At 43.1% G+C, this 20,883-nt stretch overlaps 3 protein-coding genes across 7 annotated transcripts; 2 read left to right on the top strand and 1 right to left on the bottom strand.

Annotated features, from left to right (window-relative positions):
- The first annotated feature begins 1,991 nt into the window (after positions 1-1,991).
- LOC143429211 (uncharacterized) lies at positions 1,992-11,424 on the top strand. Of its 3 annotated transcripts, none has more exons than XM_076904725.1 (8): positions 1,992-2,214; positions 2,397-2,593; positions 2,758-3,279; positions 3,360-3,407; positions 3,604-9,749; positions 9,828-9,947; positions 10,016-10,106; positions 11,155-11,424. In XM_076904725.1, the coding sequence occupies exons 1-7, from the start codon at positions 2,195-2,197 to the stop codon at positions 10,100-10,102; spliced, it is 7,140 nt and encodes a 2,379-aa protein (XP_076760840.1). In that variant the 5' UTR covers positions 1,992-2,194; the 3' UTR covers positions 10,103-10,106; positions 11,155-11,424. The 3 variants fall into 3 exon arrangements, with proteins under 3 accessions (XP_076760840.1, XP_076760832.1, XP_076760847.1); XM_076904717.1 differs by lacking the exon at positions 11,155-11,424 and adding an exon at positions 10,911-10,975; XM_076904732.1 differs by lacking the exon at positions 11,155-11,424 and having other exon boundaries at positions 1,993-2,214; positions 2,758-2,949; positions 3,025-3,279; positions 10,016-10,196.
- On the bottom strand, positions 11,083-13,576 carry LOC143429230 (uncharacterized). Of its 2 annotated transcripts, XM_076904753.1 has the most exons (6): positions 13,271-13,576; positions 13,157-13,202; positions 12,917-13,088; positions 12,755-12,841; positions 12,475-12,682; positions 11,083-12,372 (listed from the first exon to the last, which is right to left on the bottom strand). In XM_076904753.1, exons 1-6 carry the CDS (start codon positions 13,347-13,349, stop codon positions 11,207-11,209), a joined length of 1,758 nt encoding a protein of 585 aa, XP_076760868.1. In that variant the 5' UTR covers positions 13,350-13,576; the 3' UTR covers positions 11,083-11,206. The 2 variants fall into 2 exon arrangements, with proteins under 2 accessions (XP_076760868.1, XP_076760858.1); XM_076904743.1 differs by having other exon boundaries at positions 11,083-12,682; positions 13,271-13,575.
- Arpc4 (Actin-related protein 2/3 complex, subunit 4) lies at positions 11,130-16,996 on the top strand. Of its 2 annotated transcripts, XM_076904775.1 has the most exons (5): positions 13,676-13,777; positions 13,866-14,229; positions 14,516-14,842; positions 14,921-15,091; positions 15,237-16,996. In XM_076904775.1, the coding sequence occupies exons 2-5, from the start codon at positions 14,227-14,229 to the stop codon at positions 15,240-15,242; spliced, it is 507 nt and encodes a 168-aa protein (XP_076760890.1). In that variant the 5' UTR covers positions 13,676-13,777; positions 13,866-14,226; the 3' UTR covers positions 15,243-16,996. The 2 variants fall into 2 exon arrangements, with proteins under 2 accessions (XP_076760881.1, XP_076760890.1); XM_076904766.1 differs by lacking the exons at positions 13,676-13,777; positions 13,866-14,229 and adding an exon at positions 11,130-11,252.
- The last annotated feature ends 3,887 nt before the right edge of the window (positions 16,997-20,883 follow it).

Raw genomic sequence — 20,883 nt, 5'->3', positions numbered from 1 at the left:
GATGCCATTGAATTCAATGAATCTAGACGCCAGGGTACTCATCAGAAGAGAGAGAGAGAGATACATATACATTATCTTATGGCCCAGTCTAAATCCATCCATCGCTCAAGGGCACCAAGAATGAAGCCTCTCATCTAGAAGACCGCGTACACGGCGTACGCGGCATAAATATTAGTTTAGAGAAAGAACTCGGAACGTTCTTCCACTGTCTATAAATAAAGCGGACGGAGCCGGTCGCTGGAATAAGAGAAACGCGGACCGGCCGCGGGTGTTGTTCCTCTCCTCGGGGGCGCTTCCTGAAAAGCGAGCCGCTAATTGTATAAATGATTCTCACGGGAGGATCGTAATTATACCGCGGCGCATTCCTTGGCTCGCGGCTCCGGAGGCAGCGAGCGTAAACGTAGATGCGTGAGAGTTGCGTACGCGCGAAACTCGGCCGCGTGTTACTTTAAATCGTTAATTACCGCCGCACGCGCTACGCTGCGCAAGTTGGAAATTAGAATTTCGCATGGGACCAAAGTAGAGATGCGCTTGCGGCGATTAAACCGTGATACAATTACAGCGATGCTTCTCTGTGCGTCGTTCCCGATTTCCCCGCGATTTAGGGATTAATGGTTCGAGTTCGAACGACGTCCTGTTCCTTTCCTCTGTATCTGCTTCGCAAGTGGAATGTGGAAACGAAGGCGTCGCTTCTGACTGAAAGAACGGTTTGGAAACGCTGAAAATCGTGTTACGCGTGTACGTGAGCGAGTTGGTTTGTAGCGAAGGTAACAGCAATGGCGTCCAAATTTCTAACGAGTCATGCCGCCTTACGAGAATGCTACGCGTACGCTCGCTCGCGATCGTCGACGCTTCTCTCCCCGAGAGCGTCGGACCTCTTCTCTCACTCTTTCTCTTTCTCTCTCTCTCTCTCTTTCTCTCTCTCCTCTTTCCTCCCTTTTGTTTTTACCTCGCGCTAAATGCATATTCTGTTTATTCCTTACGAGTAGGAGTTAATTTTACTGTAAACAGGCTGCCGGTGAAATATGCGGCTGCGCGCGGCGTTGCCAAATAAACCGGCGCGGGCAGAAAACGCTCGAAATTCCCCGCGATACTGTCCGGGATGAAAGTGGGAAAAAAAGATCTGTCGCGAAACGTCGCCGCACAGCCTCTGGGTATTTTCGTGGCCGCCACCTGAGAATTCCGGTTTGTAAATTTTCGAAATGTCCGAGCCGCCATGTTACGCGGTGTAACGTTCACGTACGTACGTTGCGTCGCGGGTATCCGAACTGTCCAGCAACGCGAATGCTATTTCACGCGTAGATGTTTGCCCCAGTTTATGCGGTTATTTATTAAATGTCTCTATATTTTTACTCTTTTCTTTTTTTCTTCTTATCACGGTTACGTATACTATTCGCATTAGTTAATCGTCGATTTGCATTGGCGACGGTCTCAAGGCGTCCTCTCGAGCGAACATTCGAATGCGTTTCACATCGCCGCTACGTGTGCAACGCTCTGCGACGCATCTGCAGCGATTATTCCGTTGCGAGTAGTCCACCACGCTCTATAGAGATTGCACAATCTTTCGGCGCGTCTCGTCAACGGAATGCGTTTATATCTCGCGGGCTATTGACCGACAAAATACATTGCGAGCAACTTTTTATTCGTTGGTCGGCCATGGTTCTCGAATCAACCGCGAATACAGTTTCGACGAGCGAACTTCTTTTTTTTAAAAAGATGCTCCATTGATCACCGAGGGGCGAAGCAGACATTTCATCATCGATTAAACCGTTTTAATCGTTAAGGTAAAATCAGCTAAGGAACGTAACTTTTAACGAGTGTATGTTATCGATTCGTATATATCATGACGATAACGCCACCGATTGATTTTACTGACCGTAACATCGATAAAATGGAGTTCTGCATGGTAATCGAAACTAAACGATGTTTACCATGTTGGCACTCGGCAAAGAAAGTAGAAATTGCGTGAAGGAAGATCGATAGATGGCGGGCAGGTTTAAATGACCGCCGTGGTTCTCGGGAGCTGTCGGCAGAGTTTTTATTCCGCGTAATCGGCGATCGCTCCGAAGCCGAAGGATCGAAATGTCAGAAATTCAATGGGAGCCGACGAACGAGTGTAATGTCAGCTACAAGTGACGTATCTGCGCTTCCCGCGGCGCGTTCTTCACGCGAAACGATGCTAAGAGGATAAATTATGCCTCGAAAAGAGAACACGTAAGTGTCCATTAGCACAGTTTCTAACCTCGGCCAGTTTATTAGCAAGACTCTTCTTCCTTCTGTTCGTTTCGTCATTTCTCTTGGAGCGAGAAACGAACGCGCGCCATATTTTCATTAAAAAAAAATAAATAAATAAAGAAAGATTAATGGACCGCTCGTTAACGTGGACGTCTTCTCAGCAAAGCGAAAACATGGGAGCGAGACAGAAGAAAACGCATGAACACGTACTTCAAAACGCTGGCAGATCTATTGCCGCCGCATCAGGAGGGTCGGAAACGCAACAAGGTCGACATCCTGATCCATGCATCAAAGTACATCAAAGACCTCCATAGCCGTACCGAGGAGTTTTTCTCTGCTAATGCTTCGGAAGCGCATAGTAAATAAATCAAATTGACGATGATTTTATAGGCTTAGTTTTTTGTTTCTGTCCGACAGTATGATAAATAAAAGCCGGACCTATTATTAATATTTTATATTGTTCATCTGCTTTGGCACGAAATCAAAATCGGTCTCTTCTTACGTTCGTACTTCTGTTTCCAGAGGAAGAATTGGCTCGACTAAAGAAACTTGTAACTCAACTGTTCTCTCGCACGCAGTTATTGTCGACTCTTTTACGCGAGGCTGGTATCTCTGTACCGGCAGAGCCAGCCCTTGAAAAGATATCGCCTCTGAAATGGTCGAATAAAATCAATGTGGAGGATGCGGAGAAGTATTTCAGTAAAATAGAAGAAAGTGAGGATATTAAGGAACTTATACGTGTAATCGAACGAGGGAGTGGAATATTTCTAAGAAGTGATTTGATTTCAGTAAAAAATTCAGCAAGCAAGAGGGAGAAGTCTGGGGAAGTTAAAGTGCCTTCTAAAAAGAAATCTGTTACTTCTCATTCGTCTAACAAAAAGTCAGTAGAGAATAGCGATGTTTCTAAAGATGTGAATAGTTCAATAGAGAATCAGGAAAATCAGGTGAACTCTGCGAATAGTAATGATGACAATTTGGATGCCACGGACAATGTATCGGACACAGCAGTTTCCAAAGAACCGGATTCTTGTCAAACGAACACTAGTAAATATTTCTTTAGGACTCTCTAATATTTTACACTTTGTTATAAATATATCAATATTTTTTACCATTTTGTTTATTAGACTCCGATGTAGCAGTCAGTTGTCCAATAAGTGGAAAAACAAATAATGGTAGGTATAAAATATTTTGAAAAAAAAGTCTATGGCAAGCATTGCTTGGATAATAGTAGAACGATTGTTATTTTGATTGTAAAAGATCTTTTTGCGTAAGCCTTCATTCATTAAAAAAAGCTGGAATTAATTAAATACTAGGAGTATTACAGCTTTGCTATACTACGGATTGTAAAATATTAAAAACTTGTTTCAGCATTACAAAAAGTAGAATCTCAAAAAAAAGTAAAAAGAAAAGCAAAGAAAAAAGAGGAGAAGAAATCATTGACACCGTGTATAAATAATTCCGTGACTAGTCTAACGCCGAACACTCTGATATTATCCGGCGGGAAATTAATGCCACTAGTTACACCAATAACGTCGAACATAATTGTAAATACTCAGCAACAGCCGGCGAATTCTATCATTCTCGGAAACGCTCAGCAAAATCAGATGATCGTGATGCAACCTTTGACGAATCGTGTGCAAAATCCAGTCGTCTCCATTTGCAATCAAGCTGTGATCAATACGGTCCAAAAGGTAACGTTGAACACAGTCCCTAACATACGCGCGAACATGATGATGGACTCCCAAAATTGGGCGTCCAACGTGAAGAACATAATTAATGCTACAAAGATTGGCGGTCATAAAGGAATCTTGCCGAAAGGTAAAGAAGTCACTAAGACAACGATGACGTACAAACTACCTATACCAGCAGTACATAAAGAGAAAGCAGAAAAAGCAAAGGAACACGCGTCAAAGAAGGACACAGAAGTGAAGACGAAAGCTAATAAAAGTCATGCCAAGACTCCTAAGAATCAACAGTCTACGGAAACGATGGAAGAAAAGAATGAGAAAGAAAAAAGCATAAAAAGTGTTGAAGATGCAAATCCAACGCAGAAAGCTTCGCTTAAACGGCCTTCGAACGCAGAAGCAGGATCTACGGATGAGCCTGGTGATAAAAAACGTAAAACAAATGAAAGCAACGAAGAAGATAATACAACCAATATACAATCACTACCTGTATCAAAAGCAGACTTAGCTGTGACCTGCAAGTCCATCGAAAGTTTGAAGCACGTAATAGAAAAGATTGGCGAAGATACGAACGAAGGACAGGATAAAAATAATTCTGCAATACAATTAGAAGATAAGGAGAACGAAACGAATGTTGAGTGTCCCGTTTTGTCGAATACCACCGACACCAACCAGGAGAATGTTCCTGATTGTTCAAAATCAGCGGATATTCTTACATCGGATAGCATTCAGTGCGAACCAGAAGAAAATCAAGATGCAGTTTCAGATACAACATCACCGGTCACTTTTACGGACGAGCACTTGAAATCCGGTACCGATAATATCTCGGTTTCCCCCGAGGTAGACTTCAATATTCCTGTCAGCGGCACATTGGAAAAGTCAAGCAATAATGTCGATCGTTCTAGTTGTAAGTCACCTTCGATGGAGGTGAAAGAAACGGTTGATGAATCTGTTGACACTAAAAAGATGAAAGAGGTGTGCAATCTCGGTACAGAATTGGACAGTTTCTTGCAAGTGACGCCAAAAGAGTCAGACGTCGAGGGAACAACAAATTTGGAGAGCAATAAGATCATTCTGAATTTAGATACGAACACTACAACAACTTTGAAGCCAGAAACTAGTACTGTGGTTCAAACATCGGACGCTACGACAGCATCATCGTCACTGCTCCCGGTTAGCATAGTAGAGGACGAATCTAAGTTAATAAAGACATCAAAAGACGATGTGTCGAAAACGTCGCTGTCGTATAATACAGAAAATTCGTTCGTACCTATTGGCAGCAGAGCTGATGGTCTTCATTCAGACCTTTCAAATGACATATTCGCATCTCTTCAGGTTCCCTCCAGCTCACACAATCCAGAATCTATATCTCCCACCGCGGCATTTCTAATGGCATTCCCGTTGGTGTCCTCATTGAATGGGAAGACGGAAGTTTTGGAAGATGAGATGAAAGAGGACTTCAAGTACCATAGTCATACCCCGCCTATGCTTCTACAAATTGGCACGATGGAACCTAATAGTTTCAAACTGAAAACATCATCGCCGTCCCATACTATTGCTGAGAAACGTTTAAAGGTGTCCTGTGAAGAGAAGAAGACTGTAAATCCTCCAGTAAACGAACCGGTGAACTCGGATATGATTGTATCCGTGGAATCAACAACGACCACAAAGGCTTTGCCTAAGATCGTGAGCGACGAACCACTCAGAGAGCCCTATAAGATCGTTCAAAGCGTATTAACGCCATCTTTGGAGAAGTCTGCGCCGTCCAGCTCCTTTTCGCATGCGACTCTGTATTCCATTGCTAACGCTTCGGAAACCACTTCGATCACCAGCACCGCGGAAACAGCCGAGAATTGTCAGAATCAGCTCGCGACGAATCTTAGAAACGCCATTACCAATGTTACCAGCGAAAACGTTGCTGCCACCCAAATGGATGCTGCCACCATCTCGAACAAGACAGATCCAACTAATTGTTCGGTTCAGGCATCGACTTGCGACACAAACGTTCGGTACAGCACTTCTCAAGATTTTTTGTCGAATTACTCGACGATCGTCGACAACAATCTGACTTCCTTGCAACAGAGTTCAACAACTTGCGTTAGTTCTACGATCCATGAAACGAACCCTGCTGCAGGATTAAATCAAACTGTCGTTCCGGACGCGTCCCAAGCATCGTTGGTTCCTCATTTGACTAACACAAGTACAACCACAAATTCATCATCGTTACCTCTACAGTCTATGCAAATGGATTTTGCTTCTCAAATGAAAGAGAAGGAATCTCACAATTCACGTGTTCCATATGGGGTTCATGGGAAAGATCCTCTAGTAGACTCTAGCATTATCCCCAATAATCGTCTGAATTATACTGGTCATATAGAGAGAGTTCTACCAGCTTCTTCTCGAAACATTCAGCAAGAATATTCCATGCAATCGAAGAACGCGACTCTACCAATTCTCTCTTCTCAGGCTATGCAAACTGTCTACGAGTCGCAGCCAAAAGATGGTCACGTTCTGGGTACTCAGCAGAGTGCTCATCAGAATTACCCAGTCCTTCACGAGAAGGATCAAATCATTCAGAACTCTCACAATGATTACACGGTGGATCAGAATAAGAATTTGCCCCGAAAGAATACATATCCTCCCGGGAACGGCAACGCAACTACGTCCAATAGAAACCAGAGTTATCCATCAAAGGATTCAATATCGAGCTCGTCCGAAAATCATTTTCAACGCAGTTACTCGAAGATGAGCAAGGAGTCTGACTCTTCGGGTAACGGTGTTGTGGATCAGGATCAAAAGCTGAACGATGTTCTAAGGTCCAAGCCTCAAGAGGCACAGGATCATCGACGAGAAACGAATTACAATCCTACAAAAAAGATAGACGTTGATCCGTTCGCCCAGACGTTCCCTTACGGGGTGAAAGAATCCATGAACGCTCAGGCCGAGCAAAACGTCTTGAGTCAGAGTAACGACAACATGTATTCGAGTAAAAGGGAGGAGACTCAAAGTTACTCGACGTACACTAACAAGGATGCGAAGAAGATCAACACCAGTTCTTCCAACAATATAGCCGCAAACAGTAAACCTCTCATTCAGAATACGTCTGTTACACGTTACTCGCAACAGTCAACGTCCTTCGTGGCTACGTCCAACTACGGACAGAGTACAGTCACCGAAAATCATGCAAAATCGACGACCACTGTCGCGCATAATTCTTCAAACTTCAGTATCTTGTCTTGGACGACCTTTTCCCCGGTTGGCGGAGGCAATAATAATAATTTGGTGCACTTCGAGCAAGGGCCTAGTCAGGCGGATAATACCGAAGCAAAAACCATCTGCGAGAATTACAGTTACGTTCCTCTGCACAAGGAAAATCCGAATTTTTCCAACGTACTGGCTAACGATGTTTACTCAGTGAATTCTTCGATGGCTGGCATGGACAAATCGAGAATGAAATCCGGGTTGGATGCACAAAAGCAGTCTTTCGTAGATCCCTCTAAAACCAGGAATATTCAGACTAATGTACCTCCTTCTGGTAAGCAGAGCCGTTTGCAAAATCAGACTCAAACTTCTTCCAACAATAATGATTACAATAAGTTCAGTGCAGAGAATAAGAACAAGTCTAAGTATGCAATGGAATCGGAGTACATACAGAACGAATATTCTGGAATGGAACAGCAGTCGCAACAGCAACACGGGCCGAAGAACCACCAGTCGATGGCAGCGAAACAGAATAAAACGATCTATCCAATGTCTAGTTACGATTCTCAAGTTAACTTCGATCTGCCCGAAGTTAGCTCGCAAATGAAGTACTCTGTGGAAACTTATGCGAGCTCGAACTTTAAGTACGCGGATAAATCACAGCAACAGAGCCAGAATAAATATCAGCCTCTTGTCCAGGGACAAATTCCATCTCTTCAACACGACAATGTTACCTATAATAACGATGGGAAACATGGACAGCAACAGAATGCGACCAAATCGAAAGGAAATCAACAACAACACGCGATTAGAGCACCTGTTAATTGGATGATGACTCCAGAAATCAAGCATAACGCTAACATTGCTGACATCATTTTACCACCCATTGGAAAGGAGCTGGAATTCTGTCAGAACAATTTATTCGCGCAAACGCCGTCCTACAATCAAGGCACACCGAATCAATTCTACAATAACTATGACGTAGCTGCACATAGTTTTCCCAATCTGCCAGTGCTTCAAAGTGAACCTAAAAGAACTTCAGAGGTATTTTATTCCGAGGAGCAACCGTTTCCTTGGTCCCCCGCGAAAACCAGTGTTCACGTTGACCAGGTTCAACCAGTCAAGGGTATAGATCAGCACGTCGTTCCCTCCAGTCTTCCAACTTTGGTCGGCGATCTGGATCTGGGCACCAATATATCCGAGAAACAGAACTTCTTATTTGGTCAAGTACCTTCGAGAGTTCCATCCGATCAGAGCAAAGATCCTAACAAGGATAAAGAAGCAAATGTTGCAGGGCGCGATTTCCATACCGTGTTGAACAACCAGACCGTTCAGCATCCAGGTGTTGGGTCTTCCTTCCTTTCTGTAAGTCAGTTGGTGGAACACGAGAAGGCTGAGAAGTCTCATCAGCAACATCACCAACAGCACCATCATCACCATCACCATCATCATCATGCTCATCAACACCAACAACAACAGCAACAGCAGCAGCAGCAACAACAACAACAGCAACAACAGGCTAGAAAACATCAGAGAAAGAGCAACGCTAATCCTAGAGGAAATAGTAAAAGGCAGATGGACATTCGGAAACAAACTTCGGGTAATGAACAATTGCATCAAAGGCATGATGAGCAGAAATCATCTGGTCACACCTTCTCTGACCAAGGATATCAACAACAACAACAACAACAGCAACAACAGCAACAGAAGTATCAACAGAATAACGTTCATTGGAGAAGCAGGAATTGCAAGAGTAATTACACCGCAGAGGCGCTTATAGGAACCAATAGCAGCGTGCATGACACTAATCAAGATAAACATGCCTCCATTAAATTCTCATCAAATTATTCGCAGAACAAGTTTCAGACAAGTCTACCAACCGCGGATACGGTAATGCCTCTTAATTACTTTTCCAACGCTGACGATGGAAGTGGATACGGGCAAATGGTGAATCAGAACTTTAACTCGTACACGTATTCTTCCAATACCAACATTTATCCCACTTCGAATTTCATCACCAGCATATCAAACACACCTACCAGTTACATGATGCCGTTACACGATAACACTGACTATATGGAAGCAAACGCATTCCTCTTGTCGAACGTCACCGTTTCTTCAACTAGCACTTCCTCATCAACCTCCACCGTGACAACTTCGACGTCTAATGTAAATACGAATACGAAGAACCATCAACACTATGGGAAACATCAGAATTGTGATAAGAGAACGTATCCAACGAATGCAAAGAAAGGAAAGAGGAAAGGTCTCGATGGAACCATGCAGAACTTGGAGTTTCCCTTGTCCGGTATTAATTCCCCTTTGGAAGATTATCACCATTCTACCACGTTTTTACCACCACCTCCGCCTCCGCACGCCAGTCCCCTTTATCAAAATCATTCGCAGACAAATGTGTATACCAAAGCGGTGAATGGTTTGCCACCGCCACCACCTGTGGCAGGTACTCAGGGCGTGCCGACAGTAGCAACTGCCGGTTTTCCGATGAATCCAAACATGCCTAGGGGAGGAATTGTTGCTAGCAATCCCATGACCATGAGCCATCATCCCTCGGGCACCAGTCTCACGAACTTCAATTTGAGTACTATTTTCCCTGAGATGAACGACAAAGTATGCGGATCTTTTGATTATCCTAACTCGTAGCGCTCAAGTTTTTCATAAAATGAATACTTTCCATTTATTTGCTAGATCACCGGATACAAACCATCGAACGGTATACCTCCTGGCTTGTCGCAACCATCAAATCAAGCTGCAACATATACACAGAGGACCAACTATCCAACGAATCCTCTCTGCCATTTGCCACAGGTTTATGCAACGACTAGAAAGATTTCTATTTCCTTCGAGTTGAAATGTAACGAAAGTTTTTTCATCAGGTGACGGAAGGAAGTCAATTTGGCAATAGCGTTCCTCCTCCACCTCCTCCACCTCCGCCTGGTGTGATCCATTACAAGAATGTATGATAATGTAAGTATCAATGAAGAAGGATGGTGCAATCGTCAATCGATAATTGTACATATGTAAATAATCGTGTAATTAATTAAATTAAAAAGAAGATTGATTTATATATTAGGGTGATTCACTCGTGTGACGAATTTTTACTGATACTACACCTCGAAAGCAACAAAAAAGTTCATATAAACCTAGGTCCGATTTGTAAAAGTGGCAGAGAAAATTGGGATTTTTGTTTTTCTCAGAGAAACAACAGTTTCCACTCGTATTATTGATTGCATCTTCCAAATCGTAAGTCCTACAAGAGGATGACAAACAATATTGAAGAGAGCAATAAATTTGCTATTATAATAGTCCCTATTTCATTGAATAGAAAGAATAAGATAAATTATATCTCCCGCTTTAGAAGTAAAAGAGAGAAAGATATATAAGGAAGCTATAAGAAAGAGTGAGACAGATGATAGCGACCCTGCTGCGGAACCCCTGGCGCCATCTCTGTAAAAAGTGCTCAAACTGGTCGCACAGCGTTATCGACAGCGAAGTGAACTACTGAAACACTTGCGCCATCTCTGTGGAAAAGGCTGAAACTAGTTCCCAATTTAGTTCAGCGCTTTTTACAGAGATGGCGCTAGGGGTTCTAGTAGGGTCGGTATCATCTGTCTCACTCTTTCCTATAGCTTTTATAATATATCTTTCTCCCTCTTACCTCTAAAGCGCGAGATATAATTTATCTTACTCTTTCTATTCTATTCTTTTTTGTTGCTTTTGAGGTGTAGTGTCGGCTGTAAAAATTTGTCACACAAGTAGTGAATTAGGTAGGTTAAATGGAGAACATTAAAAATAAGTTTGCAGTAGATTAACTGTAACGACATGAATTTTACACTGATTATATATTTCATTACAGCTTGAGATGTTGTCGAGTTCATTTTACATTCGTTCGTAAAAATAACATTCCATCGAGTCTTGGTTTAAAATTGACATATTGTTGGTATATATATAGCTATATATTATTTATTATTATAATTTTATATGCAAAATTTATCTTAATAGTATATGTTCGCAGGAAACAAGTATCACAGCACATATCCCTCGTTAAAACAGATTTCCCTATTGCGTTACCTAACTTGTGCTGTAGGCGGTTTCAACGGAATCTTGCCAAAGGTAAATTTCTCTGCCAAGTACATAGTTTTCTCATCATCCGTCAATTGATCGTCCGTTGAATAAATAGTTTCGTTGAAAACAGTCGTCTGCATACCGCCGAATGGTGATTCACCAAATGGTCTATTCGTTGGCGTAGGCGCGGTATTCGAAGTTTGACTTTGTCCAAGAGTACTGAACGACGATATAGCTTGTAGCTGCGATGGAATGCGCGAAATCGCGACTGTAGTCGTGGTCGTAACGCTGGTGGTACTAAATGGTGAGCTCTTCGTATCGCCACCAAACGTGGATGGTGTGAAAGGGGTAGCAGTGGTATTAGTTATACCAAAACCAACGTTAGTATTTGTAGTGCCGAATGGTGTACTATTTGGAGTAACAGTGGTGCCAAATGTTTCGCTCACGGTTCCCGTGGTTCCGAATGTAAGCTTCGGTAACGAGGTCGTATTGGTAGTTTCAAACTGTGAAGTCGCGGTAGAGAAGGGACCAGCGGTCGTAGAAGGCGTCGTACCAAATGGCGGAGCATTAGAAGTGGACATAGCAGGTGTAGTATTTTGTGTATTTCCGAATATATTTACGGAAGGTGTGGAAGCGGTGACACCAAAAGCATTTGTAGGTTGCGCAGGGCTAAAACTAGACGTTGTAGTATTGGATCCGCTGAAAATACCAGTGGAACTCGCAAATGCTGGTTTCTCTCCGAATATCGAATTGGTAGTGTTACCAAAGGCCGTTGTACCCCCAAAAACTGGTCCTGCTCCGAACGCAGGAGTAGTTTCAGCCTGGGAGAACATTCCGGAACTGAAAGTTCCAGCGGACGGGGTTGTCCCGAATATAGTGTTGGTAGTCTGTAAATTTGAGGAACCGCTGAATGGATTAGCAGTAGTGGTTTTAGCTCCACCAAATATTGACGCGTTAGATTGAGTGGAAGTGCCACTGAATAAAGAAGGAGAAGACGTTGGTCCGCTATTGAACACTGATGTGGGTGTTTGAGATGTTTGAGGACGAGCAAAAACATTGTTCGTTTGGTTGCTGGTCCCGAACATGCTTGGTTTTCCAAAAACGGGCTGCGAAGTTCCTCCTCCACCGAAAATTGTACTGGTGGATCCGAAATTCTGCACGTTTTGTCCTGTATTAAATGTAGAAGTATTTGTAGTCCCACCAAATACAGAACTGGTGTTAGTACCACCACCAAACGTTCCTAAATTATTGCCAAAGGTTGGTGTACTACCAAATACGGGATTTGCAGTTGTAGTTGATCTTCCAAAGATGGATGTGTTGCCGGAGGAAGTGAAACCTCCGCTGAATGGGTGAAATACATTGCTGGATGGTGTGCTGTTTGGAAGTCCAAGGTGTGGGGTTGCAAAGGCAAAGTTGGACGATTTCCCAGATGTATTATCATTCCTGGTATTCTTATTACCTGTTCCTAGAATTTCTTTCTGAAAAAAAAGAATACTTTCGATTAGAACTTTACGAAGATTGGCATAAACATTCGATGGTCCATTACATACAAGTTTGGTCAATGTCTCGCGGGTTGGATTCTTTAAAGCTTCTCTTTTTGCTTTCATATCTCTGCATAATTGCTGGTAATGTAATTTCTAAAAAAAAAAACACAATACGAGTTAAGCGTGTTTGCAACAGTTTGGCAGAAGAAAACGATCGTGTATACTAACCGCTTGCTCGACCATCCCAGTTTTTTGAGCTTGATACATTTCCCACCGTACCTCTTCTGGCGATACGTCTTCCATACCAGGTATGCATGGTCTTTCCTTGAGCGGTGCAAAACACGATAGCATCCACTGTCCTCCTCTCTCCGCGCTAAGTACCTCTTTTGCCACCAACACCCTGATTTCGAGATTTAAAGATGAAGTCAGTCACCATTTGTTACATACCAGTTTCGTTGTTGTACTCACGCTGTGTATTCATCTTCATTGTACGAGTCAGTCTTGGTGTTGCTGCCTATAAAACGACAGTTTTCGTGTCAAAGAGAAGAATCTAATATCGTGTGACGAATCCTCGCAACTTACCGAAAGTATTTATATGCTCGAATTGACAATACTGTCCGAATCGACAATTTCCTTGTCGGTAGTATTTGCAAACAACCATTGCGCATCAGATTAAAATCCTTTCGATCGTCTTACGAAATTCTGATCACAGTGATTAATACGTGAAACGAACGTAGCGGGTTACCATAATCTGCGCCAGAGAGCGTGATTACTTCGTTTCGATCTCGGTACTTTAATATTCTTTATCTGAAAAGTATACAATTAATCCATTATACGATTAACATTTACGTGTAAATATCAATTTTTAGGGGAATTTTCCGAGGTTGACTGGTATTTAAAAATTGCACCATTTAAATCTAGTAATTTTTGGCAGACGGTCACGTGATCTACCATTGACAGTTATTCATGGATTTGTAATAATACTTGGCGAGGAGAGCGGAAGCGTTTTATGGGCATAATTAATAGAAACAGAGGATAAAATTGGTGAAGAAAAAAACTCGGATCGTAGTTAGGTTTGTTCGTTTATCGGTAAGGATAGATTGTCCGTTCGATCGTTAGTGTTAAGTGAGATTTGCCAATCGTTATCATTTAACACATTTCGTTCTACACGTTGCAGGAATGCAGATATAGGTTACTCGTAGGTGCACGTAAAAACGCAGTGTTAATCATTTTGCAAGATGCGTGCCGAGTCTCGTTCCCCGGCTCGCTGATAAGTTCCCTGCTCGTTTTCTAATCGCGGGACTCGTGAATTGAAAAGAGACACGGTTCGCATCCTCGTTATCAGTGAACTTAGGAACACGCCCCACGCCGTTGGAATCAAACCGGCTGAACCCAACCCCTTTTGCTATGCATAGAACGTAATGTGTCATTTCTCACGTGTCCCCGTGAACGTTTCGTGAATACATCGAATTGTCGGAAAGTGCAGGACGTTGGTCGATTTTGAGGGAAACGCCAGTTCTTCGTAGCTTCTAAACAAGATGGTAAGTTCCAGTCCTCGATCGCTGAAAATTAGGTTATGATGACTTATGTATTCTGCAACGATAAAATTCTTTATCAGTTGTGCAAACCGTCCACGTATTAAAATTCCTATTACCACTCGACGTGTTCTTTCTTTAATATCGAAGATAAATATGAAAAGATTAGAAATTTTGCGCGTTATGGGTTAACCATTCGCACGTGAAAAAATATTTCGACATCTCTTTCCATTAGGTGCTCTCTCTCTCTTTTGAAGTAAGAAATCATTAATTGTTGATGTTTTTTTTGTAGTCTGGTACATTGAAACCTTATTTAGCAGCGGTACGGAGAACGCTTACTGCTGCTATGTGCCTGGAGAACTTCTCGTCGCAGATAGTCGAGAAACACAACAAGCCCGAAGTCGAAGTGAGAGCTAGTAAAGAGCTTCTTCTAACGCCGATATTAATCAGCAGAAATGACAAGGAGAAGGTGCTAATCGAGTCCAGTATAAACAGTATGAGAATAAGCATTGCAGTGAAGCAAGCGGATGATCTAGAGAAACTTTTATGTCACAATTTTACAAGATTCATGACGATGAGAGCGGAGCATTTTATTATTCTCAGGAGAAAACCGATAGAAGTAAGTACTTTAGAGTTATTAAATTATTAATGAAAGAAACGCGAATGATTTACGTTCAGGTACGTATGTTCTCCACAGGGCTATGACATTAGTTTTTTAATTACAAACATCCACGTAGAACAAATGTACAAACATAAAATCGTAGACTTTGTGATTTATTTCATGGAAGAGATAGATAGAGAGATCAGCGAGATGAAATTGTCCATGAATGCGAGGGCTCGCATTTGTGCGGAAGAATTTTTGAAAAGGGTCAGTATACCATTGATATTTGTATAAGTTCAATTCTTATAAATGCAGCTAAAAAAATGGGGAAATCATGCTATGTAGATTTCCTTTGGATATAAGATTTATCTTTAATATTTATGTTAGAAGAAAATTGTATTTTTTGTTACAGTTTTAATTTTACTGTCACGATGTGTCAGTAGCATAGCAATAATCTTAAACGCCAGGTCGCTAAAAGTAACAGTGCCGAGAAATTAAACCGGTTAGTACGCAGCCAGCCGGTATTTCAACCGATTAATCACCTAAAATTGTCTCGAAACGGCCCCCTAATCCAACCATGCCAATCCCTGCTGTCCTCCAGTCACCAAAACATTCATTTGAATAAATTCTTCGATTAATCGCTGTTGTCTCCAGCTGTGTGTGTGTGTGTATGCGTGTGGCGAGTAAACAAGTCTGACAGCTACATGTAAGTACCATAACGGTATTAAACTTGGGTACGCGTGACTCGCGAGCTATATACTCTTCGAAATATATTCGAGGACTTGCACGTTTCGTTTTCCAAAATCGGAGGGAATCAAAATGGATTTTACTGGCATCGATTTCAAAAGCAGAGTCGTTCTAAAACTAGTTTTAACGTTTCTCAAGTCCGAGGTATAAATAATCGATAATACGACGGAATCGCGAATACCGCTTTATTAGAAACTTTTCACGCGACAAACATGTTGATCCTCGAAAACGAGACGGAATATATTTGGAATAGATCGATAGTTTTCGAGTCTCGAACTTTTTTTCCTTCGCGGTACTTTTAATCGTCTTACGAGTTTTACAAATTGATCTGCCCACGGATGTACATTTTTACATAATAATACTAACTATAAAAATTGTTCACGAGAGAATTGTAGATAAGAATGCTCGAGTTACACAGTGATGTATCAGCATTGGTTGAGAACAATTTTTTTTCGGCTTTCCAGCGATTTGAAACAGATACTACTACAATTATTACTGCTGATAATGATAATTTAATATCGTTGCAACATTAATGATTTAAGTCTAGCACAAATCAGGACCGGATCTGTACAATACCAAACAGGAAAAATAATTAAGGGTTTCTTTTATTGGATGTTAGGAGAAATTTTTAAGGGATACTCATAAAACTATCAGTTGTACTCGTGCATTGTTCGAATACGAAGGAAATAGCGAAAAGAAGAACGCTGATAATTATAAATGCAACTGACGTCCACCGACAACACTGGTATATATGTATACATAAATATATATATATATACAGGTATATGCATATATACATATATGCATTTGTAACGTGTTGAACAGCTGCCAAACACTACTTAGTATTAGACTACCGGTCGAGGGACTGTGTAATTACGATCGTTTTAATCGCTGCGATTAGGAGTAAGAGACCAAGGAGCCACTCTTTACTATAATCCCGAAGAAAAATTCTAACATCTTCTATTTGGGACATCGTACGTTTACAAGTTCACAAATGAAATTTCTTAGCAATTGTACATTGTTTCACGTGCAGAGAGTGTATCTTCGATCGATCCATCGTCCTCGCGAACTTTTTTACGACCCTCGGAATTTCTTTGTTTTCTAGCAGATTACTTAATATAGTAGGTAGATGATCGCGCGAACTCCTCCATTTTTCTTGAAAGTTTCGTTTATTCTGCTCGTATGAAGAAAGATTTGGCAGACGCTTCGTCTTGAACTGCTATATAGCACGAACGCAAGCGCGAAACATTTAAGTACACGTGTGCTTGTTCGTGCGAGAGAAAGACAGGGAGAGAAAGAGAGAGAGCGAGAGAAAGAGAGAAGGGTGCAATTCCTTTTGCATTTATAAAGTTCTATTTATCTTACGATTCACTGTAACCATATGATTTAATACTAATGTAAATACAAATAAACGAGAAGAACCATCGTGAGAATTCGAATGGACACCCGTAGCATCCATCCAATATCCAGTTGTAGACTGTCGCTTCCTAGTGGTTTGTTCTTTATTCACAAGATTCAGGTACATTGAGTTTAGTTATTTGATTTTTGTATAGTGCATACGAAGATTAATTTTAACACTACTATTTAATTCCTACTTTCGATAGTATTTGTGTGCAAACTAAAGAATTGTTAGTGTTCAGAGCTCTTCAATCTTCAAACCATCTCATTGCTTTTAATGTATTTACAGTAGCTTTAGGGCATCTAACATCGCAATTCTTATCCCGTCAATTAAACATTAATTGCATCAACCACGTATCTCCATAGAGCTTTAATTTCTTTGTTAATTCTTTCTACAAATCAGCTGTATCAACATTTGTATGATATCCTACTCTCTATTTCATTCAACGTTTGCTCAGCATTCATTATTTCGCAAGAATTAATTTCACAGATTATTATATTAAAGGCTCTGTATGTGTGTGTCTTCGTAGCATAAAGACCCCGATGATTCATTCAATCTATTGTGCTAGTATTCACAAATTCACGAATCGATTATCCTCGAATCTTTGTTTGGTTAGTTGAATTAAATTTTCCGACGAAATTAGTTCCCAACTCTCTGTTTAATTAATAAAGGAGCGCATATGCAACGCGTATACGCAATGGTACGATCATTCCACTGTTCTCCAAAAAGCGCCTTCAAGTCTGCAACGCATCTAGCAAGGCAGGAAGGCCCCCTCGAACCGTGGAATCCGTCACGTTCGCTTGCGACTCCTCTTTCCACGGGGAAGGGTGCTCTGGCGGAGGTCAGTCGCTCGCCGATACCATTCACCAGTAGCAGTTCGCGAGTTTTCCAGCCACCAGGCATCGCGACTTCCTCTCGCGCGGCTTCGACCGCCGCTTCCTTCACCACGCGAAGATAAGAGTGCGACTTGCCTTCGAAACGTGACACGATCCGCGCCAAAAACTGACCTTTGTGGCTATAGTGATTAAAAGTTTGTATCGTAACGCGCGAGGGTAACTTTTAAACGAAGACGGATAGTAAAGTTCGTCATTGGGCGCCGAAGACCGCAGGTGTCGAACATCCTCTCCGAAGAACGAGACGACAGAAGGAACCACCATCGCGGAACAGAGATCCGTGGAGAAGTAACGAACGAATAGAAGAACGGAAAGAGTAAATACAGGAACGAATGGTTCCGGTTTGTAACCGAAGGGATTACTGCGGAAAAGATCGACGATCTTCCAGCCACCACCGACTGTGAAAACGATCCGAGGTAAAAGCCGGCGAACGAGGGATCCCAGCCACCCAGAATCCTCCACGACAGGCGGGTACAGGGGGTCGAAACTTTTAATCCGTGTCGTCTCGCGGCCAGTTACAAACTTTGCTCCGCTTAGACGGGGGTAGTTTTAAGGGAGCACGTAATCTCGTTTCGCGGTGGCCGCGATTTCGAGATTACCGCTATTTTCCAGGGGGGTGCCGGGTTAGGGGTGGGAAGATTGTTGACAAACTTCCGCTCTGCGGCAGTGGCGTCGGCTCCTGCCCCTCTGCGGCCTGTTACGGGCTTTCAGAGACGTTGATCCACCCCGAGACACTGGTGTTCGCCGCGGTGATCGCGGTGGAACGGGAGAAAATCGGCTAGGAGGATAGAGGAAACCTTCGAGAGGCCACAGCGCTAATTCCTAACGAGCGCCCAAAAATATACGCCGCAGAAAGAGACAGAGGGACAGAGAGCTGCGGAGAGGTGGCTGTAGATAGCTGGCGAGGAAGAGGAGGCAGGTAGAAACGAAAACGAGCCGGATAAATAGAGGCTTACGAGTTACGGGTCTTCCTTTGGCTACTACCTTTAGCTTCTTCGTCCCGTCTGTCGTCTGTTCTTCTTCTACTCTTTCTTTCGGTTCGACCCTGTTCGTTTGTTAATTCTGATCGCTGCTAAATTCGATAGTCGTTGGTTAAACCAAGTAACCGGCAATAAATGACTATCGAAAGTAGACCATTAAATTAAGTGGTATGGGTAGGTCTGACTGGGTACAACTATTCTACTTGCGGCCGTTCCACTGTCTTCCTTCGCGAATACTTTAAGTAGTTTCGGATGTTTGCCTTCGCCCGAGCAAAGATTATTCTACTTATAATTGGAGTGGTATTACGTAGGAATTTTTCTGCCCCTCTGGACGACTCAACCTCCTCCTTCATTTTGATATATACCTTCGATCGTTGTGTTTTAATTATTTTAAGGGTGACACTTTCTCTTCGAATTCGTGCAAATTATCCGCAGCTCCGGACTATCCAACCCCTTCTTTCATACTCGTATCAATTTTGACCACAAATCCTTTTATTTCCTTTTTTAAATGAAAATATTCGATCACAGCAAAAGGTTGACTTTTTCCAAAAATCTATCCGACTCTGGACCATCTACCCCCTCCTCGATTTTCATATCAATTCTTCGAAACCCCTTCTAAACACAAACTTTCTATACTTCCTGCTACCCTCCCCTAATTTCACGATTTCGTCTCTCTTTCTATTTATCAGCTCGCGCTCCAATTCTTCTTTTGCTTCTACCCTCCCTCCGAGTCCGTCTACCTCCTTCTCTCTATCTCTTTCTCCCTCTCTCCCTTCGTTACACGAAATCAGCTGTTCCCTCTCCCTCTTGCCATCTTTTCCACCCTCTCTCCTCTCTTCTGCCCCCCTCTGTACCGGGATCTTTCGTCCCTTTTCGATCGTCGCGAGGCTTCTTCGTCGCTCGCAGCTTCTCTTCATCCCCCCCCCCCCCCCCCCTACGGGTGGTCTCGGTACGGACGCGTCGAGGCGTCCTCGCGGCGCGTCGCGTCGCGTCGCGGCGCGCTTCCGCGGCGAGCTTGCGCGACGCCGTTGCTTTTTACGCCGACGCCGACGCCGACGCAGCGCCGGTGGCTCGGAGTCGGCGTAGTCTGGGGCCTGGCGTCTCCCGATCGGGAACGGGAAGCTACAGGGAGCCGAGAGAGAGGAGCGTCCGTGTCCGTGCACCTCGGCTAAATCCTCCTCGATCGTTTTCTTCGTGGTGGTGGCTCGTGGTCGTCGTACGGAGACCCAGGGAGCGACGTGTCCGACCGCACACACGTACAGATCTTGCGGAGGCAATTTCGATTGTTATTGCACGCATATACGAAGAAGAAGTACGAGATTGAAAAAAAGAAAAAAAAAAAATATTCGTGAATTACCAGAGAACGAAGAAACGCCGAATGAGAAGGAAGTTTGGAACCGTTCGCTTTTCGACCGAGGAGAGGAGAACTGAAAATTCGAAGGAGACCGCTAACGGGGAACAGGGAAGAAACGGGAAAAGGAACGGAGGAGGAGAGACGAACACTCGCTCCGTAAGGGTTAGCCGGCCTGCTTGCGAAGGAAGGGAGAAACAGAGACAGAAGGGTAGGGAAACGAAGAAGAGTAGGGGTGGACCGAGAGGGGTAGAAGGAGAAAGAAAGGAAGGGAGAGTAACCGTATCTAAACGAAGACGCGCATAGGTGGCAGACAGAGGGGTGACAGGGTGGGGGATAAGCAGGAGCTTTCTCGCAGGAGGAAGTGGGACTGTACCAGGGATAGATAGAGATAGACATTGAGAGAAAGAAAGAGAGATTGAGGGAGCGAGAGAGAGAGTGAGAGAGAGAGAGAGAGAGAGAGAGAGAGAGAGAGTGGAATAGGGAAAGAGAGAGAGAGAGCAAACGAGCGAGCCCCGTGTCTTGCGTGCCACGAGAGAATACAGAGAGGGCCTAAAGTCGAGAGTTAGGAGTTGTGGCTCGTGGTTAGATAGGATGCGTGTGCCTGGGTGCGGTGTTCCACCACCACCCGACAGCCTTCGACGGTTCAGCAACACAAGCCAGACAAGCGACAACGCTATCTGCACCTG

The sequence above is a fragment of the Xylocopa sonorina genome, chromosome 1, assembly GCF_050948175.1.
Source record: "Xylocopa sonorina isolate GNS202 chromosome 1, iyXylSono1_principal, whole genome shotgun sequence".
NCBI classification, from domain to species: Eukaryota; Metazoa; Arthropoda; class Insecta; order Hymenoptera; family Apidae; genus Xylocopa; species Xylocopa sonorina.
Note: the sequence above shows the minus strand (reverse complement) of the source record. Positions and strands in the feature narration are given on the sequence as shown.